The following is a 19,734-nucleotide window of genomic DNA, read 5'->3' as shown; positions in this document are numbered from 1 at the left end:
ATTGATATTTTAAGTGTTTTTATAGAATTATTAATGATTATATTTATTTTAAATGAATGGTTTAACAAGCTGAACAATTAAACTGGTCATAGCCACTTTTTGTATTATACGGCCAGGATAAAAAAAAAAATAATTTTACTGATTTGTCAATATACAGTACAATGTAAAAACAATTATTTTCCAAACAATTTTAAAGCATTTCTAATATATTGAAATATCCAGAGCTCATGTTCAGGTCTCTATAACGGATACATTCAGTTCTACATCAGAGGTTGTGTCATTGCTTGTAGGCCTATTGGAATGTCTTTTCTTCCTTGTGTTAAGGTACTTTGTACTCAAAATTGCCACGATAATAATAAACACACAAAATGTGATTGACCGAATTAGCAATATAGATTTTGAGTGCATAGTATTATCTTCCCTGCTTATGTCGGATGTGGTTGTTTGCATCGTTGATACATCAGGATGAACTTGATCACGATCTGGGACGTCAACATTCAGTATCATTGTTGCTGAACCCTCTAAATAATTACCTAGTCTTACGGTGCATCTTACTTCTGTTCCATTCAAACCAACAGTTACATTAAGTATGGTTAATGTGTTACTTTTGTTAATCATGTCAATTTCAGGGAATGATTCCCATATGTACTCAACCTGAGTGATGTCATTGTTGTTTGGAAGAGAACAATTTAAAACTGCGTCATCTCCTTCAATCCAATTATATGATGTTAAAGAAACATTTAGTTGACTTTTTACTAATACTTCAACTGTGCAAGTTTCCCATTCTGATTTCACTTTGTAAACACATGTGTCCTTAACCACACCTTTGTCCTGATCTGTAATACGAAATTCTCTTTCATAAATTGTATGATTACCTGAAATTGTGTGATTATCAACCTCTTTTGTCAATTCAAGATCAGGATACGAAAATATTTGGCATTGTAGATTGATGCTGCAGTCACCAATAATACAATAATCTTTGTTAGATGAGCACGTGGTGCAGGCTGTGGAAATACACTCACGTTGAATAATCTGGATTCCTGTGAACTACCATCATGATGAGTGATATTAATGCTGTACTCACCACTGTCAGAAATGTTCAAATTGGATATTGTTATCTCAATTTCAGATCGAGTACGAAATGTGTTATTAGAAACGAGGATACGTGTTTCATGCACCAAACGGTTATTCCTCTTCAACTGATAATGTTTTATACAATTAGGTATACATCTAACATTACATTTAGTTGTCATTTTTTGTCCAACAATATAGTAATTATCAAGCTGTGTACAATCTACATTGTGTTGCTCTGTTGACGTAAAAGTTTCATTAAATAGAATAAAAATAAACACTGCTACAACACTGGTAATTATAGACTTCATAACTCTTAAAACGTGTGTGTACATTTACTTTGTGTTTTAATTGTTGTAGGTTACACCTAGTGCCTGTGCCGTAGACTATGTACAAGTTCCAGTGGTGTAATTAGGTTAGGACATCTGCATGTCAAACTTTTGTGTCAAGTCGCTGTTTTCCCCGCATTTGTCCAGTAGCCTAACTAGCGTTGGTATAAGAAACAGTCCATGTATGCATCTTTTTTATGATAATTTTAGTTTCACATCCGTGTTTTGATTTTGCATTATATAAACATATATATACAGATCATTTTTATAAATAAAAATAAGATAAACAATTAAATTGGTCATAGAAAGTTTTTGTATATGTACTGTATGCGGCCAGGATTTTAAAAAAAAAGGACTAATTTTACAATTTGATTGATTTGTGGTTTGGAGTCCCACCCGAAAATGAGTACTGTATTCTCAATTTACTTAGTATAAAGTACAACTTAGGTCAGAGTAGGGTAAAACATCTGACCAATTACTCAAAATACTCACTGTATAATCATACACTTGTTATTAAACAAAAAAACAGTATTCTAATACACTGAAATATCCATAGCTCATGTTCAGTCCTCTATAACGGATACATTCAGTTCTACAGCAGAGGTTGTGTCATTGCTTGTAGGCCTATTGTCAATGGAATGTTTTTTCTTTCTTGAATTAAGGTATTTTGTACTCAAAATTGCCACAATAATAATAAACACACAAAATGTAATAGACCGAATTAGCAATATAGATTTTGAGTGCATAGTATTATCTTCCCTGCTTATGTCGGATGTTGTTATTTGCATCGTTGAGACATCAGGATGAACTTGATCACGATCCGAGACGTCAACATGTAGTATCGTTGTTGCTGAACCTTCTGAATAATTACCTAGTCTTACGGTGCATCTTACTTCTGTTCCATTTAAACCAGCAGTTACATTGAGTATTGTTAATGTGTTACTATTGGTAATCATGTCAATTTCTGGGAATGATTCCCATATGTACCCAACCTGAGTGACGTTATCGTTGTTTGGTAGAGAACAATTTAAAACCGCATTGTTGCCTTCAATAAGATTTCCATCCGATGTTAAAGAAACATTCAATCTACTTTTTATTGATACATCGACTGCGCAAGTATAAGGTGCAGATTTCACTTCTACAAGACATGTGAATTGCGCCATATCTGTGACATTAAATTGTCTTTCAAATAAAGTATAATTTCCTGATGTATGATTATACCATTTCTCCTTTTTTTCAATATTCATCTTCTGCCCCAAACGTTTGAGTACAAGATCTGGGTAAGAAAATATACGACATTGTACAGTGACGTAGCAATCACCAATACAGTAGTCTTTGTCTGACGAGCACTGTGGGTCTGCAGGTTGTGCAAAAACACTCACGTTGAATAGTCTGGATTCCTCTGTAACATTATCATGACGGGTGATGAGAATGCTGTACAAACCATTGTCAGAAATGCTCAAATCGGCTATTTTGATCTTAATTTCAAAATGGTCATAAAACGTTTTATTAGAAATATGAATACGTGCTTCATCCAATAACCATAAGTTCTTCTTTAACTGATAATACTTTACACAATTGTTACACTTAATAACATAACATTTAGTTAATAGTGTTTGTCCAACAAAAAAGTAATTATCAGGTGAATCGCAATCAATATTTTGTTGCTGCTGCTGTGTTGACATATAACTTGCATTGAAAAATATAAAAATACATAGGCCTACAGCATTGGTGGCTTTAGACATAGTTATTGACAGCATGTGAAAAAATTGTCATCTTATATGCAAAATGTGTGTCTGCAGCACAACTTCAAATTGATTTAATAATTGCAAATAATTTTACTTTCTGGTTTTGATAATGTTTGTCATACAAAATTTTTAACTGAAACTGAAAGTTTCTTTCAGATTCTGACGGTATTGTAACGAAAATCTCTGTGTTCTTCCGGGTTCGTTCCCTTTTGGGGGGAGGGGTCTGCGGTACTGTTATACACCGTCAAACAAAAGAGATAAATTAATTACAATTACAACTTGTGGAGTGGTCTCCTTTATTCTTTCTGTGATTCCAAATTATAAGTGACAACCGATTAAAATAATTAATTAGATTAGTGTTGATCTTACGCCGGACTTGAAACAACAGCGTAACAAACAGAAACGGCGTAACCTCCAACAACAGCTTAACCACCACAATGGCGTAACCTCCAATAGCAGCGTAACCACCAACAATGGCGTAACCTCCAACAGCAGCGTAACCTCCAACAGCAATGTAACCACCAACAATGGCGTAACCTCTAACAGCAACGTATCCACCAACAATGGCGTCACCTCCAACAGCAGCGTAACCACCAACAACGGCGTAACCTCCAACAACAGCTTAACCACCACAATGGCGTAACCTCCAACTCCAACAGCAGCGTAACCTCCCAACAATGGCGTCACCTCCAACAGCAATGTAACCACCAACAATGGCGTAACCTCCAACAGCAATGTAACCACCAACAATGGCGTAACCTCCAACAGCAATGTAACCACCAACAATGGCGTAACCTTTAACAGCAACGTAACCACCAACAATGGCGTAACCTCCAACAGCAACGTAACCACCAACAATGGTGTAACCTCCAACAGCAATGTAACCACCAACAATGGTGTAACTTCCAACAGCAACGTAACCTCCAACAATGGCGCAATGGCGTAACCACGTACCGGCTAACAGGGTAACCACTGGCTAATAGGTGTACCCACCAGCAAAGCAGTATCACAACCACAGGGTGTACCACGGGCTAACTGTATTTCAAGCAGTAACATAACCAGTAGTCGCAACCTCCGGCTCAGCTATGCCCTTACCAAAGCTGAATGCCTTCGCTTACCATTCACAAAGCATTCGAATGCTACTCCTGGAATGCTATTATTGGCATTCGAAGGGCTATAGTACTTCGAATACTTCGAATACTAGTGGTATATAAGCATTCACATGACTGAATTTAGCATTCGCTAAGGCTTCGCTAAGCATTCGCTAAGGCTTCGCTAAGCCTTCACTAAGCCTTCCAGGGAGCCGAATTATTTAAATGAGCTAAGCATGCGAATGGTAGGTGACTAGCATTCGAATGCTAGTGGGTGAATGCTACACTAGCATTCGAATGGTAGTGGGTGAATGCTACACTAGCATTCGAATGGTAGTGGGTGAATGCTCACTAGCATTCGAATGCTAGTGGGTGAATGCTACACTAGCATTCGAATGCTAGTGGGTGAATGCTACACTAATACTATGCAAACTAGTGAGCAAATTACATGTTAGCAGGGAAATGCTACATAGCATTATGCTACAGTATTGTAATAGGAATTCAGGGTTGCAACAAAACAAGTTAAAACTCTCATCAGACTACTGTACAGTATGTTATGATGTTAAACTAGGATCTAGAATAAAAGGCAATTCAACACAATATTCAGACATACAGGGCCTTTTTACTTTAATTGTTTTGATATATTAATAACATGCTTCATTTATCATCTAATGGGGAAAGGACGTTACCTTGCTAAGGTCTTATGTCCCACATACCCTACCGTGTTTAATTAATTGTTTAGAAGTACATCTATTCAAACGTTTATTTATTTTTTATTTGTTGTTCAAGCAACTCGCTTCTACTTTGGCATTCTTCTCCGAGAATCAGTCTGAAAGATAACAAAAATCAAGACAATTATTCTGCAAAGGAGACCTGTTATGTACAGTCAGTATATAGCAGATAAAACTGAATTATGCACTATTCTCTAGTCTGAATGAGGACTATTATATTAGTATCATTCAGGTTGAATAAAAAGGAATTTATTTAATATTTACCCTTTAAAATAAATATGTGTGGTTTAGTTACTGTGTTACTGTTTGTATTCATTTCAAATGTTGGAATTAGGAAATAATCTGCCATGGCATAAAAATGCCTCCATCCCATGGTCTTCTAGTAAAATAAATGATTGAAAACTGCTTTTATTTAAAAGTGCTTTTATATATAGTTTAGTTAGCCCTTCTCTTTAATCAGTGATACAATGTGGTTATAGCTAGAGTAGGCCTATGTCTCAAATAGTAATACAACCAGTAGGCGCAACCTCCGGCTCACTATGTCAAATAGTGATACAACCAGTAGGTGCAACCTTCGGCTCACTATGTCTCCAACAGGAACACAACCGGTAGGGGTATTGCTAAACACCGCAAACCCCGCAAATAATAATAATAATACCACATTTATATAGCGCCCTTTTCATGAGTAATCATGCTCAAAGGCGCTTTACAAGGATTATTATCCCAGTATTTTTTGGGATCAAACACGTATGGAAACATACTCCCATAATGCAGCTGGTAACCAGCGCAAAGTTGTGTCTAGATCTAACTGGGTACCCATTTATACACCTGGGTGGAGAGAGGCAACGTATTGGTAAAGTATCTTGCCTACGGATACAAGCAATGCGGCGAGAGTTGGATTCGAACCTAGGTCTAACGATCGGTAGTCCAACGTCCAACACACTGCGCCACACGCAAACCCCCGCAAACCTCCAAAAAACATAGCAAACCCCATCGAACCAACATAAAAGTGATTGAATCATGTAGTGTACAATCCACTAGGTATATCCATGTTTAAAAAAAATTAAATTTCTACTTTTAACTACTTATTTTTGGGGTAAAACATCATTTTTTGGTCAAAAATGATTGCTAAACCCCGCAAACCTCCAAAAAAATATAGCAAACTCCACCGAACCAACATAAAAGTGATTGAATCATGTAGTGTACAACCCACTGGATATATCCATGTAAAAAAAAAAAATTAAATTTCTACTGTTAACTACTTATTTTTGGGGTAAAACATCATTTTTTGGTCAAAAATGATTGCTAATATTTAACAAAAAAATGATGTTTTACCCCCAAAAAAGTAGTTAACAGTAGAAATTTTATAATTTATATACCCAGTGGGTCGTACACTACATTATTAAATCACTTTTATGTTGGTTCGGTGGGGTTTGCTATGGTTTTTTGGAGGTTTGCGGGGTTTAGCAATCATTTTTTACCAAAAAATGATGTTTTACCCTAAAAATAAGTTGTTAACAGTAGAAATTTAATTTGTTTATTACATGGATATACCCAGTGGGTTGTACACTACATGATTCAATCACTTTTATGTTGGTTCGGTGGGGTTTGCTATGTTTTTTTGGAGGTTTGCGGGGGTTTGCGGGGTTTGCGGTGTTTAGCAATACCCACCGGTAGGCTGTACCCTCTGGCTAATTTTACTTACTGTGTCTTAACTCTCCTTTTATTATTCAACTCTAATTTCCTCTTTCTCTTTTCTCTAATCTTCTCTACACTTTGTTTTCCAATTTATCTACTTATTTAACACGTCTTTTCCCTGGTTCCCCGCTTTTTCAGCTCCAATCTCTCCCTCCTTTTTAACGCAGCTCGAGTTCACCCTCCATTGCCTTCCTTCTCCAATCCCTCTCTCCGCCCTTTTTCTCACGTCCGTTCTCTGCTTCTCCTCCTGCCTAACTCTGCCTCCATCTGCCGCCCTCTATATATTTCTTCAACCCAAAAATCATTACATTATATATACCTTGATATTATCATATTTGATGAAATCAAATACTTAATGGAAAATAACAATGTTGACATTGTAGCTTTAAATGAAACACGTCTTGATAATACTATAAGCGACAATGAAATTGAGATTAATGGTTTTAATGTTGTTAGAAAGGATAGAAACCGAGAAGGAGGGGGTGTAGCAGTATATATAAGTCAAAACTGTTCTTTTAATTATGAAATTTTAGAAAATTTAATGAGTCCTAATCTTGAAGCAATTGTTATCAAATTAACTAAACCGAAGAGAAAACCTATTTTAATTATTGCATGGTATCGCCCACCTAATTCATGTACTGATACATTTGATGAATTTGAAAAAATTCTTAAACAAATTGAAAGAGATAATACTGATAATGAAATTATTTTAATTGGGGACATAAACTGTGACCTTCTATCATCAACTCCATCTTACTATACTTTAAAATTAAAAGAATTAACAAATAACTATCACTTAACACAATTAATTTCTGAAGCTACGCGAATTACAGATCACTCTAGTACTTTAATTGATCATATTTATGTTTCATCGCCAGAAAAAATAACTAACAGTGGTGTACTTCATACTGGTCTTAGTGACCACTCCGCTATCTACATCAAATTTGGAAAAGCATACAAAGAGAAAAGTAACCATAGATTTAAAACAAATAGGAACTATAAACATTTTGATGAAAATAAATTTAAAACTGACTTACTTAATACAAATTGGGCTGAAATTAAGAATTATACTGATGTTGATGATGCTGTTGATTTCTTTCAAAAAACCTTTCTTAATATTGCAAATAAAAATGCACCCATTAAACGTAAAAGAGTTCGCCAAAAAAACAGTCCATGGCTAACTAAAAATGTAATACTTCTCATCAGAAAAAGAGATGCATTAAAAAGACGAATAAATAAGAAAAATAGGCTTCAGCTTTGGCCTGAATATAGAAAATTAAGAAATCAAGTAAATTATGAACTTCGAAAAAGTAAGAAGAACTATTTTTCTGAACAACTCAATACTAAAGATCAGAAAAAGATATGGGAAAATATTAAATTAATTATTCCTGGCAAAACTAAAAGCTTGAATATAACAAGTATTAAAACCACAAATGATGAAGAAAATGATGAAGTAACTAATTCTAAAGATATTGCAAATGTATTAAATAAATATTTTGCCAATGTGGGTCCAACATTAGCTCAAAGTATTCAATCTACTAATCAACTTTCTAACTTTACTAATGATTTAAATAATACTAACGACAAATTAACTTTTAAATATGTTAATAAACAAGACATACATAAAATTCTTAACTCACTTTCATCAAAAAAAGCAACTGGAACTGATGAAATACCAGCTAATCTTCTAAAAATCGCTATTGATGAAATTGTTTACCCAATAACATATATAATTAATTTATCTTTAAAAAATTTAACTTTTCCAAAACAATGGAAAAGGGCCAAGATCTGCCCTCTTCATAAAGGTGGAAATAAAAATGAATGTAATAATTATAGGCCAATTTCAATTCTCCCAATATTATCTAAAGTTCTTGAAAAAGTTGTATTTGAACAAGTTTATGATTTCCTAAATCTAAACAAAATGCTATATGAAAATCAGTCTGGGTTTAGACCAGGCTATTCAACTACGACTGCATTGCTTAATATCACAGAGACCTGGCTAGAAGCCATTGACAAAGGAAATTATATTGGGTTAGTAATGATAGACTTGAAAAAGGCTTTTGATACAGTAAATCACAGTATTCTTATCAATAAACTAAGATCTTTCAATTTTCATTCAAATGTTATTCAGTGGTTTGAAAACTACCTGCAAAATCGTGTACATATAACCAATGTAAATGGTGATTCTTCTGATGAAAGTCACAGTATATGTGGAATTCCTCAGGGGTCCATCCTTGGACCATTAATGTTTCTCCTTTATGTTAATGACTTGCCTAATGCTGTAAATAAATGCTCTGTTTCTATGTATGCTGATGACACTGCCATATACTACACTTCCAATAATATTAATAACCTTACTGAAACAATAAATTCTGACTTATTGTGTCTTAAAAAATGGCTCATATGCAACAAACTTAGCCTAAATGTTAAAAAAACTGAATTTATGTTAATTGGAACGAGTCAGAGGTTAAGTAAACTATCTGACTTACAAGTCAACATTAACATAGATGGAGAACCAATCTCTCGTGTAAATAAATGTAAACACCTTGGTGTGATATTAGATAATAATCTTTCTTGGTGCTCACAAATCGATAATGTTAAATCTAAGGTTTTGCAGAGCTTGTACTACTTAAAAAAGACTAATAATATATTTCCAAAAGAAATTCAATGCAAACTATACAAATCACTTATGGCTCCTCATCTTGAGTATTGCCATGTTGTTTGGGGACGTTCAAATATAACTCAAAGTAAAACACTACAAGTTCTTCAAAATCGCGCAGCAAAAGTTATTACAAACAAATCTCAAACCGACTCTAGTACTCAAGCTCTACAAAGTCTAAATTGGATGAACTTAGATGAAAGATTATATATAAATGAAGCTATTGTTATGTTTAAGATTATGAATAACCTTGCACCTCCATATTTATTAAATAAGTTCAATATCAAAAACAATTACTATGATATTAGAACTAAGCCAAATTTAATTGTACCAAAACCATGGTCCATGCCAAAACCAAACACAAACTACAAAAAACGTAGCTTATCATTTAGAGGTGCCAAGGTTTGGAATGAGCTACATGAAGATATTAAAAATGTGAACTCTGTCTCTCTTTTTAAGAAACTGTTAACTGCTAATTTCATGTAGCTTTATTTAAATGTAGTGTATTATTTAATTTTATAGTTAGTAAGTGTATCCTTGTTTTATTTTATTGTAATTGTTTTATTATCTGCTTTTGTTTTTTTTTGCTTCTGTAATTGTTTTATTACTTGATTTGATATTTGCTTTTTACATTTATTTTTGTTGGTGTTTTCCTTTGAGCACGGTCTTACTGAAAAACAACTTTTAGTTGAGTTAAGTATCCGTGATTAAATAAAGCTTATTATTATTATTATTATTATTATTATATCAAATAGTGCAGTAGTACCATATGATAATTTGTCAACCTGAAAAATTTTTTAAACAAATGGATAATAATTACAGTATTCACAAATTGGATCGAGGAAAAAAAATTACCCCCCAAAAAAATTATTTATTCATACACAAGAATTCAGTTATCTTTGTAATCTGGGAAAAAGTAGGCCTAGTAATTTGATCACTTCCCTATTTTTTTTCTTTTCGTTTCTTGCAAAGCTAAACCATATGGCAAACAGACCTAGGTTCACATATAGTAGATTAATTAATGATAATACTTGTAACCCTGCCATGGTTTACCATGTTTTCCTTATTAGATTTTTTTAATCTTTTAATCCTTTCTTTGTTGTTAAGCCCAAGTTTTAATTAGTTGTTTATCTTTTTGTTAGAACTTCCTTTGCTGTTTATGTCATTATGTCATAAACTATGTGGTAATGCATGAGAGCTTTCTGTTTTTTCTATAGACACTGACCAATAAGGGCCAGTTTACCCTTTGCTTTTTCCCCAGCAACATGGATTGACCAATGGGATTAGCCTTGGTCAGGTGACTGGGCCAATATTAGGGTATTTATTTATTTTTATTTATTTTTTTTTTTATTTTATTCATTTCGGCAATAAACATAAAATAATAATTACAAAAAAAAACACCAAAAACATAGAAATATATATATATATGGGTATGTTCCCATGTTTCATTCTCTTTTCCTGATTATGCCATCTGAAGTGCTGGTCATTTCCAAGTGTTACAAATTAAAATATATGACTTTATTTAAAGCTAACTTACGTTTTACTGTACTACAGTATAGTTTACATTACCGAACTAAGTTTTAAAGTTCGCGTTGGTTGGAAGTTTGTGCTAGTTTGGCATATTGCACTAAAAAAACTATATTTGATCGACTGTATTGTACATATTGGAGACTGTTCGTTTTATTTTGAATATTGGCTCTTTGTATAGGCTACCGAAGAACCACTGGTTCTCGGACACTGAAATTATCTGTATAGACTGCTATATAAATCAACTGTATTCATCTACCGTAAGGCGAAAAACGCAAGACGGACGTCAAGGTCGCCGTTGGAAGCGGTAGCTACCTTATCTTTAATAACCTTATCGGCGTTTTAGATAAGTCATACTTTCCGTTCTCTTTTGTTTTATTTTTATTTTATTCTAGTTTGGTCGAATAAACCGTGTTTTGTTCCATTTAAATTTATGTTCTGATGTTTTTTGTATTTGAGTTACGTTTGCGCTATATTTATTCGTTAAGATTAATTATAAAGTTGCGGAAACAAACCTGGGTTACATACTGTTCCTTCTTTTTGTCAAGAACTTTTAATTAGTGATTGGTCTAAAAAAAAAATTACATTAACATAGCATATCATTTGTTCCATACTAAATTCATGTACCTTTATAAATATAGCATTATAAATCTAAAAAATTATCACTTAATTGATCTAAAACTAACTTAATTTATTTTAATCATGATTATAAGTAAATGTAACAAAGATCTACCATTAGATATCGTCATTGATAAAAAATTAAAAATCCAATTAAAAAAGTAAACCATATTTAATTGTTAGGGGTCATAATTGACTCTCAATTAAATTAGGACGTTCATATTGCTATATATTATTGACACAAAGCATGATGGCATAGGGTAAGATGGGAATGCATGTTTGTATTGTCAAGACACTTAATATTTTATTAATTTACTCTCTTTAGATAGGATTCATTCATTCAATATACTAGATACATAATACAAAGTTGTGTGCAATAAAACATACAGTAATATAAAATAATACTTCGTATTTGGGGTGCAAATGGAAGACGATATTTATTTCATAATAGAAATATACAACAATGCTGCTCGGATATAAGGTTAAATTGTTATGAATTGCTATAAATTGCATGATCTATTTACTTATGAATCAAGTTTTTGCTGTTTTTCTTATCTCAGAGGCAGATGCAGGGGTGTTGCCCCAGTTGCCCGGGCAACACCCTTGATTTTATACTAAATGTTTTTTTCTGCCACTAAATTAAAATTAAGATCCCATTTCATCATAATAATAACCATTAACGTTATAGAAATCTAGGGTTGGGAGAGCCTATTATTTAAATTGACAGACTGTAGCGTAAAATTAACCAGCATTCAACAATACACAATACCGCGCAAAATTTACCGGCAGTCAGCGTAATTTTGTTTGTTTTTGTAGATATGTTTCTGGTGACATGTTTGGATTGCTTGTTCGCGTCATGAGAAAAAAAACCCTGTCGTTGATTTGTCCATAACATAACACATAATTATTGCTGTTTTGTAAGTGTAGCCCAATATAGAGTGTCATTTCCGGCAATCTAGGGGTGTCATTTAACAAAATTTATAAAAAGGAAAATGAATCATGTAAAGTATCAGTGAGAAACGAATTATATAGTCATTTTTAAAATTAGAGTATTTATTCAAATAAACACCTGCTTTGAATAAAAGCCTCCCTTCGATTAAATGCCCCGCCACATGCATTTACACAATAATTGTCACAAATAACAACACATTTCAATGACTAACATAAGCTACAATTTACCAAGCTTTTTTTTTTATCACTTTTTTTATAGTAATTGATTAATTTAATTGATTAAATTAATACAAACAGTAAAGGATTTGTTTAAATCAATCAAACTCTAACTGCGGCCCTCTATAGAACGCTGAGAATCAACTGTTACATGTAGAAATTGTATACGCAGTCTGATTGTTTATTGACATGTCTGCATCGATGATTAATTGACAACAACAAATTGCTGAACAATTCTGTTTTAATTTCATCACAATCTGACTACGAAAAGTTCACTTTCTAATACGACCGGTAATTTTAAGTAGTTGGTAATATTAATAAAATATACAATTTTTCTATTTGAATTATCATTCAAGCAAATGTATGGTTAGTAGGCTATTATAGTTTGCAAGCATGAAGAAGATTAGTTATCTTTAGTAAATGATTTGAAATTTTAAATAAATGATTTTAAATTTGTGGCCACAGTGGATTTCTTTATTTGGATGACCAGGCTAGTAAGATTTTCATATTTATAAGTAGAAATTTAAATTAATAATGAATGAAAAGTTTTCAACAAATTTATATTTTGCATTTCATACAATTATATAAAAAAAAGCTTAACCTAAAATAAAGTGTTTATATATTAAATGTATAATAATTGAGTGCAGAACGTTTTGAATTATGTAATAATATTTTATGCAGTAAACATCGTATATGCAATGAATTATCTAATATTACAGAATTACATTGAATAGTTGGTTTCGATCCAAGTCGGCCCTAAACCGTCTCGGCCAAAGTCAAGTCGGCCTCAAGTCAACTCGGCCTCAAGTCAACTCGGCCTCAAGTCAACTCGGCCTCAAGTCAACTCGGCCTCAAGTCAACTCGGCCTCACGTCAACTCGGCCAAAAAATAATCGGTCAACTCGGCCCCGTTAAAGTATGGAACGCAAAAAGTGCAAATGAAGGGGATTGATAAAATAATATTTCTTCACAATTTTTTAACTATAAATAATTCTGACTTTTAATGAATATTAATATTTAGACAATAATATATTTAGCAAAAAAAATAGGAATGATTTCACCAACTTTCCTTTATTAATACGTTTAATAAAATTTCAAATTGCACAATTGAAAACAATTCGTAGCTGCGCCTCCCTGCGCCTTTGGCAGCTTTTTTGACTCTACAACTGCTACGTGTTTTCACTGACCGGGGGAATGAGTTCATTTTTTTATATGATATTATTTAATTATATATATATTTTTTTTTATTCATTTTTTTTAAAGCGTGGATAGTAAGAATCATAATAATATTAAGCACTTTTTGCGTTCCATACTTTATTGTGGCCGAGTTGACCGATTAGTTTTTGGCCGAGTTGACGTGAGGCCGAGTTGACTTGAGGCCGAGTTGACTTGGGGCCGAGTTTTGGGGCCGACTTGACGTGGGGCCGACTTGACTTTGGCCGAGACGGTTTAGGGCCGACTTGACCTGCACCCGAATAGTTCCTCTATCCCCTCCTAAACCGATACTAGTGCTGTCGAGATGGGGCATCTTTTTATTTCCTTTTATCCATTAGTCTATATTAGAATGGTGAATTTGTATGAAAAATGTTAAACATTAGTTACAGTCACGTGGGTTCTCAATTGTAAGAACAACAGAACCTGAGCCAGTAAAACTGTCATCCTTAACAGTACACTTAAGTGTTGCACCATGCATTTTTTCTTGTACATATGGAATGGTTAGCTTGTTTGAATTGTTGTTGTTGATTTCTTCGACTTTAAATTCGATGTTATTCAAAAGTCCATGTAAATTTAGCGGCATCAGTAAAGTTACCCACACAGGTAAACTCTGCTTCGACATTGGGCATGTAGATTGTGTCTCCGTGGATGGTAACATTTAATTTGTTCACAATAATTAGTGGATCTGTATAACAAAAGTGCCATTCCTTTATGATGTTAATGTACAATTTATAAGAAAATCTGGTATTGTTCATACCTGGCTTTGCAGGGAATAATGAGGTTATCCACATATGAGTGACATTTTCATGTGATGTAGCTATCTCAGCCAATCTGGTGAATTCCATAGAGAATTTTGTAGAGGTTTTCTTCATTGTGCAAGTAATTTCAGCGTTATCACCAATGTAATATAACGGCTCAGTGAAATAGCACTTTGGACATTCCTTTGATGGTACTTTTAGGTAAGCTTTTCTTGAAGCTATTTTATGTGTTGAAGTATCAAAAATACACCTATAATCGCTTGCATCTGATTTATCAACTGAGAAAATGACTAAACTAAACTCGTAAATTCTTTTATTTATTTGTTTTTGTTCAAACAAATATTTTCGATTTTCCTTGTCCAACTTCTTGTCATGTTTCATCCAAGATACTTGATCTGTTGATTCATGCTCTTTGTACAACCAACATACAAATCTTGCTTTATTTGTTTCAGCAATGGTAACATTTCTGGGATAATCCTCATGAAATGAAATTTCATGAGAAACTGAAGTTGAAATGCTTATGACCAGAATAGAAAGACACCAAAGCCAGAAAGGTATCAACTTAGACTTGGTAATTCCGCTAGGAATAGGTATTTGCTGAAAGAACATAAATCAATAAGGTTAATAAAAAGAAGAATATATAGAATATAACTATAACTAAAAACCAATCAAACTATGATAATGCTCAATATGTATAAACATTGATTGAAATTGACGGAACCTTCTGCTGGATATGCAGATGTCTGAACCATTTAAGATAATAGTATTGTTCAAATATGTTTTTATGTCGAATCTTAACACCCTTGTTGTATTACATTATATTTTATTGAAGCACAGTTTCTGTTGTTTTCAACTGTCTATTGGTGAATGAGTGAATTTTTAAATATATAAAAAAAAATACAACAGTTCCTGAAGACAAATAAAGTATGTAATATAGAATCATAATGGCTTTTATCAATTTTTTTTATTTTATCAATAACAACAATTTGATATGTATATTGGAACACGTAAATTATGATTGAGTATAGAAAATTGAAAACCAAACAAAATAACATTTGTTTACACAAAATAAACATCCTTTCATTTTTGTGTAGGCATGTGACAGACATGAATATCAAGACTCATTTTAGTATAGTGAAGGATTTTAAAGGTATTAGCTTTGTAAATTTAAAGATCCTGAGATTTTCACATTTGCTGCAATAATTTTTGTCTGGGAATATTATATACAGTAAAAATCATTCGTGTTCACTTCGTAGCTTCAGGGCCAGAGACCTGACTGGGAGTACGTCGGACTATTACATTTGAAATGCATGCATTATTGCCAGCGATCTAAACAATAGGTACGCACTTGCCGGGCAGTGTCCCTTTGTACGAATCATTCAACATTGGGCCCAGCTAATTGTGGTTTATGCATGATATATCCTGTTCCATCCAGGACCAAAATGTGTAGTTAGTTTCCAGACAAAGTTTAACAACGCGTACGTCGAGTAACTGTGTTTCGACTATATAGCAAAAGGGTACGAATTATGTTCCCGATCTAAATTTTCACCAATTTTTGAAATTACAATTAACCCTCTTTATCGTGAGGTACCTAAAGTAGACGTTTCTTTGTAGGATTTTTGTAGGCCTACATTACTAAACAAAAAACATGAAATTTTAGCCAACATCTAAAGTGATTTTCCCAAAGGAAAATGGTCTATGCTTGATTTTTGCTTAGATACAGTACTTCATTTTATATTTCGTCCATTTTCCGGGACCTAGCAACTCTATTTTTTTTAAATGCTCTTAGCTCCACCCCAACTATATTGGGCTAGTCCTGGAGATTTATTTTTATTTTTTTGTTGTTGAAATAAAATACTGTGTATGCAAATTTTTGTAATGATTATGTAACCAGCCTTTCAACTAACAATAGATTCTGTTGACTAACAATAGAACAGGAACGCCAAAAACAAACATAACAGTTGAATTATAAAAGAAATAGGTTTTTTAAAACTACTCGTATCAAAAATTATGTTTTAAAATTACAAATCACAAATTATAACTCTTGCCTCTTGTACAAAAATGAAGTTTTTTGGACAAGTAGTTCTCGAGAAAATGCAATTTTTGTTTACTTGTTACTGTAAGACTGCTCGCTGGCCTTTGATAATTCTGTCCTATCTTTTGACACTAGCAGGTCTGAAAATAATATTAAAAAGTGGTCCAGAATTGGGACCGTGGTCCAAATTGCCTCCAAAATGTTATGTAGTGGTCCTTGACCATCTGTATTTTCATTTTGATAAAGATCTTGCAATAACTTTTTGTAATCCTAACAAACAAACATATATCAATATATATAAGTGAATCTCCAGGGACCCAGCAGTTCTATTTTGTACAATTTTCTTAGCTCAGTCCCAACCATGGTGGTGCTGGTCTGGTTTGGTTTCATATTTCGAAGTATAATCTAAATTCTGGGGACCCAGCAGTTCTATTTTTTAAAATTTTCTTAGCTCAGTCCCAACCATGGTGGTGCTGGTCTGGTTTGGTTTCATATTTCGAAGTATAATCTAATTTCTGGGGACCCAGCAGTTCTATTTTTAAAAATTTTCTTAGCTCAGTCCCAACCATGGTGGTGCTGGTCTGGTTTGGTTTCATATTTCGAAGTATAATCTAATTTCTGGGGACCCAGCAGTTCTATTTTTTAAAATTTTCTTAGCTCAGTCCCAACCATGGTGGTGCTGGTCTGGTTTGGTTTCATATTTCGAAGTATAATCTAATTTCTGGGGCAATTCTATTTTTCCAGGCTCCCAGACTATCAACAAAAAAGATAATAATGGAATAGTCCAATTTCATTCATTCATTAATGGCAATAGAGAATTACAGTATGCATTGATGGTTCCTAGCAACCATTGATTTGTTTTTCTGTCATAATTTAGGTACCTGTCAAACTAGTACAAAAGATAGCGTGTGAACAATTTCAGTGTCATTGTAACAGCATATCTAGTCACGGTACAACACCTACATTTCATCTGAACAATGCTCGATCCTAGGATCAACGATCATATTCCAATGATTGACTGATTATCAATGGCTAATTCAGTTTTCAAAGGTACTATTTTTGTATATTTATGTTTACACTACAATAAATGTACATAAAATGTTCAATTGAGCAGGATCAATAATAGAATTTAACTTACCATTTTAATCGTCATTTTCACAATCATCATGGCGGACACGACACGTTGCTCATCCGGGTAACTAAATTTGTTGACGTCACCAAATAAAATAGGTGGCGTTAAACAAACCGGTAATACTTTATATTGATTTCATAATACACAGATACAACACTGCTTGTCAGATTGTTTGTATGGCAAATAGCTAAACTTTTATAAATTGCATGTTTTATTTACTCTGCTTATCATACTATGAATCAAGTTTTTGCTTTTTACTTTACCTATCATACTTTAGTTTTTGCTGTTTTTCTTATCCACTTTATTATTGTCATTATGTCTCTCTACAGATAATATACAGAAATAATTTAGTTAATAAATAACAAACCCAATTATTTAAATTGTACTTTTGTAACTGTGTAAGATTACTACATGTTTTACTGACCTTTAATAGTACCACATTGTTAAGTTGTGTAGTGATATAGGCAAATTATTTAAGAGTAAATTTGAATTTTAAAAAAGAATTTGACATGTAAATTATCAGTTGAACTGAATACTGAATATTAAATAATTCATTTTGAAAAAAAATTATGAGAAAAAGCCCTCCCAACAGAGATTCAAACTTGAAACTAAGCTTTTGCTTGATAGACCACTGTAGCTTATACATAGTCTATGCCCAATTCTTGATTATCAGCTTTTGTCCAGGCTAATTTATATAATAGCTTGTAGAAAAACATATTATATTATATAAATATTTTATTTTGATAATTTAACAGCTAAAATTAAATTAATTAAATTATTATTTCATCTTATAGCTTAAAAGCACTGTACACTTACAAGAGGAAACAGAAAGCATTACAGGATTGTTGTAACGTACCTAGTTTTAAAGTTAAATTAATTGATATTTTAAGTGTTTTTATAGAATTATTAATTATTATATTTATTTTAAATGAATGGTTTAACAAGCTGAACAATTAAACTGGTCATAGCAACTTTTTGTATTATACGGCCAGGATAAAAAAAAAATAAACTGCTTAATTTTACTGATTTGTCAATATACAGTACAATGTAAAAACAATTATTTTTCAAACAATTTTAAAGCATTTCTAATATATTGAAATATCCAGAGCTCATGTTCACTTCTCTATAACTGATACATTCAGTTCTACAGCAGAGGTTGTGTCATTGCTTGTAGGTCTATTGTCAATGGAATCTCTTTTCTTCCTTGAATTAAGGTATTTTGTACTCAAAATTGCCACAATAATAATAAACACACAAAATGTAATGGACCGAATTAGCAATATAGATTTTGAGTGGATAGGATTATCTTCCCTGCTGATATCGGATGGCGTTGTTTGTATCGTTGAGACATCAAGATGAACTTGATCACGATCCAGGACGTCAACATTCAGTATCATCGTTGCTGAACCTTCTGAATAATTACCTAGTCTAACGGTACATCTTACTTCTGTTCCATTTAAACCAGCAGTTACATTAAGTTTTGTTAATGTGTTACTTTTGGTAATCATGTCAATTTCTGGGAATGATTCCCATATGTACTCAACCTGAGTGACATCATTGTGGTTTGGTAGAGAACAATTTAGAACCGCATCATTGCCTTCAACCAGTTTCCCTGCTGATGTTAAAAAAACTTTCAAACGACTTTTTACTGTTACATTTATTTTGCAAATGTACGTTTCAGATTTCACTTTTACAGTACATGCATACCCAACCACTCCTTGTTCACGATCTGTAATATGAAATTCTCCTTCATAAATTGTATTATTACCTGAAATTGAAGAATTATACTCTGCCTCTTTTGATGTCAACCAATTTTGGAATTCAAGATCTGGATACGAAAAGATTTTGCATTGTAAAATAACACTGCAGTCACCAATTATACAATAATCTTTGTTAGACGAGCACTGTGGTGCAGGCTGTGGAAATAAACTCGCATTAAATAATCTGGATTCCTGT

General features: G+C 32.9%; 1 protein-coding gene and 1 long non-coding RNA gene across 2 annotated transcripts in view; one reads left to right on the top strand and one right to left on the bottom strand.

Annotated features, from left to right (window-relative positions):
- The window catches only part of LOC140040994 (uncharacterized), a 47,459-nt gene that overhangs the window by 23,575 nt on the left and 4,150 nt on the right, over positions 1–19,734 (top strand). The window lies entirely within an intron of this gene.
- On the bottom strand, positions 14,113–17,807 carry LOC140039900 (uncharacterized). Its single transcript, XM_072085491.1, has 2 exons — positions 17,785–17,807; positions 14,113–15,208 (listed from the first exon to the last, which is right to left on the bottom strand). The coding sequence occupies exons 1-2, from the start codon at positions 17,797–17,799 to the stop codon at positions 14,405–14,407; spliced, it is 819 nt and encodes a 272-aa protein (XP_071941592.1). The 5' UTR covers positions 17,800–17,807; the 3' UTR covers positions 14,113–14,404.

The sequence above is a fragment of the Antedon mediterranea genome, chromosome 2, assembly GCF_964355755.1.
Source record: "Antedon mediterranea chromosome 2, ecAntMedi1.1, whole genome shotgun sequence".
Lineage (NCBI taxonomy): Eukaryota > Metazoa > Echinodermata > Crinoidea > Comatulida > Antedonidae > Antedon > Antedon mediterranea.
This window is presented reverse-complemented; position numbering and strand designations above follow the sequence as displayed.